Genomic DNA, 9,019 nt, shown 5'->3' on the forward strand with positions numbered 1-9,019 from the left:
CAAGGTGATCATCAGGTCAGAGCATTTCCTATACTATATCCGTGGTGGGTTGAAGAGAGTACAGGCAAGGGTCCTAGCCGAGGGCTTCTTAGGGAGGAATGAACAGAAGTCAAAGCATTAAGAAGAGATGGGAGGGGTGGGGTGCTGACAAGCAGGTCCCCTTTAGTTGTTTCTCATAGTCTCGTGGATCCAGTCAATATATTTGCAGACTTTTGTATAGACACCAGGCTTTCTGGTGACTGCACACGGGTCCTGACCCCAGGAGATGATGCCTTGAAGAGATCCATTACAGACCAGAGGGCCTCCAGAGTCGCCCTGGCATGAGAGGAGACACAATGAATAAAAGTCAAGGGGGGGCCTTCTGATGGGAGTGAGGACAGTGGTGGAGGTGGAAAGCAGGCAAAGGAAAAATTCGACAGTGGTGGGACAGGAGATGAAACTGGGATTCTGGGTGAGAAAAAATATATAAATATATTTATAACTTATATATAAATACATGTACATATCATATATTTATATGTGTATATCTACACACATATACCTACATACATACATACATACATACATACATACATACATACATACACATATATGTCAGGTCAGGCCAGAGAAATTTGATGGGTGGCTGGAGTTTAATGAGGGTAAGCATGGGCAGACAGCAATTGTGTTGACATCGGATATCAATAGCAACTGGGGTTGGGGATGATTGGGGTTAGGGTATGCCTGTAAAGATGTCAGTGAGGTTGGGGATGGGTATGTGGCTGGAGACCCAGCCCCTGCCTGCTTACCTGGCAGGAGTCCTTGCCCTCCTTCCGAACACTGGCACACAGCATGGTCTCTGTGATGTTGCCCGGGTAGGCGCTCTCGCACTCCTTGTGTTCGATGATGGAGACATTGGCACATCGCAAGGAATGAGGCAGGCGCACTGAGGGGACAGCAGTGGATGGTGAGCAGTGAGCATCCGATTCTCCAGCCCCACCACAGCAGCCAACACCGTCTCTATGCTTGTGACTATAGCAACAGTCATGCTATGAATAAATTCTTCATACTGCTTGCTCTCTACGCATCATCTCTGACCCCACTGTGATAGGTGGGTATGATTATTCTTTTTACAGAGAAAACCAAAGTCAGAGAGGTAATGCCATCTGCCTTAGATCCCATAACTAGAAAGTTACAGATTTGGGAATCACACCTGTCTCACTCTTGAGGCCCCAAAGTGAGTCTCCCAGAATTTCCCTTTCCCTCTCTTGATAGCCTTTGAGTGACTCTGGTCTTTATCTCTGATGATTCATCTGGTCTCCATTCCCCACATCCCATCTTCCACCCCCATCATGTTTCCCCCGGGGAGCCCCTACACTGGGGGCTGGACGTGGTGCCCCATCCAGAAATGAGGCAGCTGGTGCCCGCAGTGACGCAGTGTGAGGACAGGGTGAGTGGCCGCACAGCTCGGGTAAGGACGGCAGGAGACGACATCTTCACCAGCATGATGTCGTTCCGGTGGTCTTTGTTAGGGAGGCTGTTATTGAAGCCGGGGTGAGGGAAGGACTCGGTGGCCATCCGCTTCTGCTCATAGCCATCCGTCTTCTCCAGATTGTGTTCTCCAAGGAGGACCAGGTAATGGCTGAGGTGGGAGAGGTGTGGTCAGAGGTGGGAAGGTAGGAGGACAGGGCAGGGGTGGGGAGGGAGAGATGAACACTCAGCCCCACCTCACTCCCAGCATCACTTACCCCTCTATTCTTATTCTGACCAGACTAACATCACCCATACTAAGGCCACCGTATCCCTCTGTCATCAACCCAACTAGATCTTCATTGGACAACCTAACTCCACTGCATCCCCACCCCTCCATCTTCAGTCCCATAGATCCGCGCACACACACAGTAACAGTCTGGATCACACTCTCAGCATCCACACTAATGCACACACACACACACACACACACACTAACAGTCTGGATCACACTCTCAGCATCCACGCGAATGCATCCCCAATCCCTTCACCAGCTACTGCCACCCCCATGGACTATCTAACCCAGCCCCTCTCCATCCATCTCTCCATCTCCAGCCCCCTCCCAGCCCCGCCCTAGCCCCCGCACCCACGGCTTGCGGCAGTGGGCTGCTGTCAGGAGCCATTTGGGGGCGATGAGGGTTGCCCCACAGAGAAGTCGTGTCTTCTGAAAGAGGGCCACCTGCCATGGCTGGGAATGAGGGGTGCACTCGTAACCCTTGATGATCCTCGTCTCTCCCCCTACATGCCCTGAAGGGGGCAAAAGATGAGGTGTAAGCATAAAAGGAGGTAGGCTGGTAGAGGAACCCCCAGAAATGAGGGTGGGGAAGAGCAAAAGTCTTAGTTGACATGTGCAGACCTAAGACTGTGCTTCTAGGTCATTAGAGCTAGAGCTTTTGAAGTGACCCATCTCCCTTCCTCCTCTTTTGAGACCCACTTCACCAGGTCTGGTGTAGCTCAGACCAGCTCACAGTGACCTCCACCTGGGTTTCAGGGGGAGGGGACTTAGAGTAGGAGAGGGGGGCCCCACATGTCCCCCTAAGCCCCACCGTACCTGTCACCAGAGCAAGTGCGATGAACCGCAGAATCGACATGGCCCGAAGCAGAGCAGGATGGGTTCCAGGCTCCCCTGGGGACAAGGAGGAAGGCCTAATCACTTTAACAGGAGATCGGAAGGCTGGCTTGTGGCTCCGCTTCTCTGACCAGTTGCCTTCTTCTCCCAAGGGAACCTCCTGATCCTCACACCACCCCCCAAGCTGTAAGAAGAAGCTTAAGCTTCTGGAGAGCCCTTGGCCAGAGGCTGGGATCCTGGCTGGCAGCTTCCTGGGTGTCGAGGAGAATAGCAAAGCGACTGGGAGGGGCTCTGCTGGGCAGGGTTCTGGGCTCACTTGGTTTAGGTTGCCAGTGTAGGAGGAAGCCCCCTGGGGAAATCTCAGAGAATATTTCTCTTATCACTCACCTGGGAACCTGGCTTGCTCCACACCTCTGAGTGATGGTAGGACAAAAGGAAAAGGGTCAGCCACTGGGTGAGGACCTCATTTTGGTCATCCCAACAGCAGTGCTAGGGGCCTGTGGGGTCTTTCTGCTACTGGTGAAGTCCCTCTCTCCAGCTTGCTGAACCCCTGTGAAGGACAGCTGGACAGGGCTGGGTGGAGCTGGCTAAGTGACAGCCAGTGCCTATGGCTGCTCTGGCTGGCGGGGGTGGGAGAGAAGGGCAGGACTCGGCCACCTAAATTGGGGACAGAGGTCATGGAGTTTGGGGGCAGCAGTTTGATGGTGAGAGATACAGAGAGATGCAGAGTGGTCTTGAGTCCTTCCCCATCCTCCAAGGACAGATCAGAGGTGGAAATGCATGCTGGGACAGAAGAGGCCTTGCTTCTGGGGTGGCAGTCTCTTGGAATGGGTTGGGCAGGGGGTGGGGGGACCGTCCCTTCCCTCCTGACTCACTCATGGGCTCTGGGGAGGCCAGAGGTGACAGCTGCAGCAGCAGGCGGGCAGGCAGGGGGTTGGCCCCAGGCAGGCCCAGGATGACTGGGCTCCTAGCCCTGCTTTATGGCCCTGGGGAAGGTGTGTGTGTGGGATCCTTCCAAGGCAGTCTTGGGGTCTGGGAGACAGGATGTGACCTCTCCAAGCCCATCTCTTCGCAGTGGCCACGTCTCCTTTCCAGCAATTCCCAAGTCTCAGGGCCTCCCTGCCCCCTCTCCTTTCCTATAAAACTGTGTATGATTTTGGTCTCTCTGCCACTAGGTTTCTGCCCCTGCATGTCTTTGGATCCTTGTCTCCTCTTGTCTCAGCTCTTTGTCCTGTCCCATCCCTCTCTAGATCTCCGTCTGCCTGTCTCTGTCTCCTCTCTGAGGCCTCCATTTCTGCCTCTCCTCCTGCGGGCCTCTCCTTTCTCACAGCCTGGGCCCAGTGGGGTCCTTGGCCTCCCTTGGGCCCTCCCTTGTCCTTTCCAAAGAGAGAAGGGGGAATCTGGGGCATCACAGAGTTGGGGCTGCTTGCCAGGTGAAGGGGCAGGACAGAATGGTGGGGGAGGCAGGTCAGGGCCTGTGACAGCCATGGCTCAAGAAGGGAGGGAGAAACCTCAGCAGGTGTGCCAGGGGACCCGGGCTCCTACTGACCCTTCCCTCCTCTCCCCAGCCTCCACTGCCCAGGCCTCCAGCACTTACTGGGCACTGTAGATAATCTCCAGTCACTCTCCAGCCTCCTGGGCCTCCTCATCGGACAGCCCCAGATTTGAAGCCTCGCTTCTCCCAGCTTATGTTTTCATTCAGATCTTTCTTTCCTGGGCCTTCTTCTCCTCTCTCCCCTAACCAGATGTGGGGCAAGGCGGAGTATGCCCAGGCTCTGCCGGCAGCCAACCACCGTGGCCTCAAACCCTACGGGCTCTGCCTCTTCCTACCCAGGTGACGTTGACAGGCGGCCCCACCCAGGGAAGTTCAGCTCCCTAATCTGTGGCATGGGGGTGCCGGCCCTGCCTTGGGGTGGAGTGGGGGATCAAATGCCAAGAGGATGCTGGGAAAGGCCACCCCTGTGCTTTTTGATCAGCACAGCAGCTCCCCTCTTTGGCATTTTTGAGCAAGGCCTTCGTTTCTGCCTCCTGAAGAGAATGTGGAGACAGCACCTATGGGCAGGCACAGCCTTGTGCTGCTTCAGCTGGGGTGTCTTGTCCCCAGAGCCAGCCTAAACCATCTCTGACATAGTGAGGCATACTGGCATTCCGTTCTCGATGTGGTGCAGTCAGGCTAATGCGCCACCCCCACGATGGTCGTTTATATCCAGTTCATTAGAAAGCTAGAAGGTGGGGCTAGAGAAATGGTTCCGTGGTTGAGAGCACTGGCTACTCTTCCTAAAGGATCTTGGTTCGATTCCCAGCAACCACACAGTGACTCACAGCTGTGTGTAACTTCAGTTCCAGGGGGTCCAATGTCTTCTGGCTTCAGTGCGCACCAGGCATACAGACGGTGCACAGACATGCATGCAGAAAAATACCCGTAACCATAAGATAAAGACGATAATAATTTAAAAATTAAGACCAAAAGCTTTGATTTTTGAAACAGATTCTCACTATGTAGCTCTGTCTGGCCTAGAGCTCACTCTGTAGACCATGCTGGCCTCAAACTCAGGTGCCTGCCAAGGGTGGGGACTAAAGACTCCACCACCAGGCCTGGCCTGTTTGCTTTTGAGACAGGGTCTCATGAAACCCAGAATGGGGCCGGGCGGTGGTGGCGCATGCCTTTAATCCCAGCACTCGGGAGGCAGAGGCAGGCGGATTTCTGTGAGTTCGAGACCAGCCTGGTCTACAGAGCTAGTTCCAGGACAGGCTCCAAAACCACAGAGAAACCCTGTCAAAAAAAAAAAAAAAAAAAAAAAAAGAAAGAAACCCAGAATGGCCTCAGACTTACTGTGTATTCCAGGATGACCTTGAACTCTTCTTCATCTCTTTATCCTGAGAGTCAAGAGTACAAGACCTATGCAACCAAGCCCAGCAAAAACTCCCACCCTTCCCGGTTTCCTCCAGGCTTAAACAGTACATTAAACAGACAGGTGCAGCCCCTTCCCTTGATTGCACAACATTTATTCCAGAGTTCCACAGCCTTTTCTCCACCTTCGGGCTCTCAGAAGGCTCTCTACACCAACGAGGGTGGGACTTGGAGTGGTGAGGGAGGAGACAAGGGTGTCAGAGGGTCAGAGGCCCCTGGGCAGAACCACATGGTTCTGTTAATTCTTCTTCATGACCATTCTGATCCAGGGCACGTATTTGCAAACCTTGGTATAGACCCCTGGAATGCCTTTTTGTCCGCAAGGCCCAACAGATCCCCAGGAAACCAGACCTTGAAGAACCCCTCTACACACCAGGGGGCCTCCAGAGTCACCCTAGAAGACAGAAGCGAGACAGCTACGTCAAGAAGAGGCTCCATGCCATGTCCTGGGAGAAGGGAGCACGCATAATTCACAGGAAGAACACTGTAACTGCTAGCCAATAGGAAGGAAGATGCCACTTCACTGGGGTCAATAAGGCCCAACACCAGAAAAGGGGGGCGGGCTAGAGTTTGAGAATAGGGTGCTCTGAGGGGGTGTTTGGTCTCTGGGCACTATGATACAGTGGCCTCCCCTGAGGTGCCCTGAGGGGGTGTTTGGTCTCTGGGCACTATGATACAGTGGACTCCCCTGAGGTACCCTGAGGGGGTGGTTGGTCTCTGGGCACTATGATACAATGGCCTCCTCTGAGGTGGTCAAGACTAAGGATGCCATGTCACGCCACACATTGACACAGCTGGTTTTGTGACCTTCTTTTCCCAACCGCCCTTTCTTTAAACATGAGGTAACCCCAGCTGCTTGATGGTGTGGAGAAAGCCTTGGGGTGCCAGCAAAGGGGCCCTGACAGACCCTATCCTGGCTAGTTCTCTGCTCGCCACAGCCTGACTGTTTTATCCTCCTTCTTTACAGCCTCCTGCTTCTCCATTCTGGGCTCCTCCCTCCTATCCCCTGTCTCTTCCTCTTTTAGGCTGTCTCCTCTCCTTTTTAGCCCCGTCTCTTCCACAGCCCGTGTCTGCGACTTTGCCTACTTTTCTTCACTTCTGTAGAGTGAAGTCAGAATCCAGCTGCGGCTCAAGCCTCCTCTTCCCCACTCACAGACACCAACAGGCATTCTACAAAGATACTGTCATCTAGGTCCTGGCTAGCAGAGTTCCAGGTCGCAGGATCCCTCACCAGGAAGTCCAAGTGAGTATTGGTGGCCATACATACTTCTGCTGCTCTGCCCTTCCCTGCCTCCTGCCTGGGTACCAGAGAGCCTGGCTGCAGGGGCTTACTGTGAAACCTTCCCCACTCTCAAAAAAGAAAAAAAAAAGAACACCCTCTTTTTTTGCCATGTGGACTCTGGTTCCTCCTCAGAGTCCCATCATGTTCTCTGTCTCCGGTGCTCAGAGTCCCTACCATGTTGTTGTCTGTCTGTTTATGGCATTAAGAACTTTACTAAAAACTCCATACTCTGCCTCCAGACCACCCCCCCAAACCCTTCATCTTCCTTCCTTTCTCCATCACCTACTTTCTGTCCCCAGTGATCAACACCACCCTGAGTTGATTCACCTGGCAGGCGTCCTTCCCGGCTTCACCACCTGCACACACCATATTCTCTGTCACTCTTCCAGGGAACACGGCTTGGCATGTGGCATTGGAGACAATGGAGAGGTCAAGGCATTGGAGCCGGTCTGGAAATGGGTCTGGGGATAGAGATGGGTGATGTAGACCCTCTGAGATCCCTACCTAGAGGCTGCATTCTTCCCAAGGACATTTGATCCAAACTACTTCTCCACCCAACCTCACTGCCATCCTAAACATTCTCTGTTTCATGTAAGATCACTATGGTGACCCTGTCCCCAGGCCAGAGGCCTGGTCCTTTGACCTCATCACTTTTTGATCCCAGTCTCACTTCATACCTTCCACCCCCTGAACACATTAACCTCCAACCCCAGTTCCACAGCTTCCAAATTTTTGCTTACTTCATCTCAAAAAAAAAAAAAAGTCTTCTGATTTCAGTACATTTGACCCCAGATTCCTATGACCCTATGACTTCCAAATGTGACATGAGAAAGATTCTGATCAGACTGTGATTCAGCTACTTCAGCTTCCCATCCTTGGTAGAGACAGAACCTAGGACCTAGGGGTTCCACCACTGAACCACATCTACAGACATTGTTATCTTAATTTGAGACAGGCTCCTGTTCTGTAAGAAGGCTAGCCTTGACCTTTCTCCCCTCTTACTGTAGCCTCCAGAGGACTTGGGATTAGAGGCCTAGCAGGTACCAGCTCTGTTATGACCTCTGACACCCGAGCCCATGGGTCAGATGTCCTGATAACCCCTGGCAATTACTCTGACCTCTGACCCCTGGCTTCTGACTCCCGCCTACCATGACCCTTGCCCCTGGTGTTTAAGCCCATTGCCATGCTCTGAAGTGAACGACTTGACCTCTTACCCTATACTCCTTATCCCCAACCTCAGGACCCTCTTACCCCACGGCTTGTTTGTGATACCCCATCCTGAAATATGACACTTGGTCCCCATAGGTGCACAGGAAGTGGGCAGGGCCAGGGGCCGGACAGCATGGGTCAGGCGGACGGGCCTGCCCAGCCGCAGGAGTCGAAGATCATGCTCGTGGTTCCGATGGACTCCCTGGTAGCTGGGGTGTGTCATGGAGAAGGTGGTGAGCCTCAGCTGCTCTGTCCAGTCCAGTCTGGAAAGGCTGTGCTCCCCAAGGCGTACCAAGTACCTGAGGGTGCAGTTGGTCAGTGGGTGGCAGATAGGCCACCCCTTGCCTCTCTCTGTCTGTATCTTTCTCTCGTCATAGGCTTCTGTATCCCATCACCTGTGCATATTGGGTTGGTCTTCTACTCCTATGGTCTCTCCCTACTGCTCTTTCACAGTAGGGTCATGGGCAGGGATGTCTTCTACTACACCAGCTGCCATATTTGTCCCCATAGCTCATACCAGCAACGTTACCAGGGCTGTTGACTGAGCAATGAGTAAGGGGTACACCTGTCCTGCATGGAGCCTCTTGGTCCCTTGACATCTGGCTCCTCTTTCACAGAAAAGTCTAGACCTAGAAAGTGGATCATCTGGGATCTGGGGAGATGGCTCAGGGTGCTGGTTAGTGTCTGTCAGAGTAGTGGAATAATGAACCCAAAGGAATGGGGATGTCCCCTTAGGAATCTCATGCTGGGGAAGGTGCCAACCAGAGGGTGACTTGTCTCCCGATTTCACGCTTGTCAGACACCTGACGGTTGAGGCCTGGACAGCCATGGGTCAATGGCGGCCAGCACATCTTGGACGGCTTAGATATGCATATCGCTAGCCCCTGTCTGCACTTGAGTCTCACGTCAGGAGCCTGAGATGGACTGGAGGGGTCACTGACCTATTTGCCTCTTCCTGATAGGGCCAGAGTGAATAAATCTCTTTTCTATTATTGATTTGTCTGTTTTAATTGGCTTCTTACGGAAGGGTGGCTGAACT

The 9,019-nt window shown here is 53.2% G+C and overlaps 2 protein-coding genes across 3 annotated transcripts in view; both read right to left on the bottom strand.

Moving 5' to 3' along the window:
- Positions 1-162: 162 nt before the first annotated feature.
- Klk11 (kallikrein related peptidase 11) lies at positions 163-2,627 on the bottom strand. Its single transcript, XM_057756469.1, has 5 exons — positions 2,561-2,627; positions 2,100-2,256; positions 1,356-1,621; positions 789-925; positions 163-315 (listed from the first exon to the last, which is right to left on the bottom strand). The coding sequence occupies exons 1-5, from the start codon at positions 2,598-2,600 to the stop codon at positions 163-165; spliced, it is 753 nt and encodes a 250-aa protein (XP_057612452.1). The 5' UTR covers positions 2,601-2,627.
- Positions 2,628-5,727: 3,100 nt separating this feature from the next.
- Klk12 (kallikrein related peptidase 12) overlaps positions 5,728-9,019 on the bottom strand; it is a 4,174-nt gene continuing 882 nt past the window's right edge. For both annotated transcript variants that reach the window (XM_057756397.1, XM_057756398.1), the window contains 3 exons: positions 8,023-8,279; positions 7,099-7,232; positions 5,728-5,883 (listed from right to left, as the gene is read on the bottom strand). In XM_057756397.1, the coding sequence (XP_057612380.1) occupies positions 5,728-5,883; positions 7,099-7,232; positions 8,023-8,279 (547 nt within the window). The remainder of the gene's footprint in view (positions 5,884-7,098; positions 7,233-8,022; positions 8,280-9,019) is intronic.

The sequence above is a fragment of the Chionomys nivalis genome, chromosome 23 (genome assembly GCF_950005125.1).
Source record: "Chionomys nivalis chromosome 23, mChiNiv1.1, whole genome shotgun sequence".
Lineage (NCBI taxonomy): Eukaryota > Metazoa > Chordata > Mammalia > Rodentia > Cricetidae > Chionomys > Chionomys nivalis.

Excerpts from the sequence above, each read along its gene's own strand:
- Klk11 (XM_057756469.1), bottom strand. The coding sequence starts at position 2,600 with ATGTCGATTCTGCGGTTCATCGCACTTGCTCTGGTGACAG. Across the intron at positions 926-1,355 it reads CACCACGTCCAGCCCCCAGT|TGCGCCTGCCTCATTCCTTG; the intron begins GTAGGGGCTCCC and ends CTGTCCCCTCAG. Across the intron at positions 316-788 it reads AGGGCAAGGACTCCTGCCAG|GGCGACTCTGGAGGCCCTCT; the intron begins GTAAGCAGGCAG and ends CTCTCATGCCAG.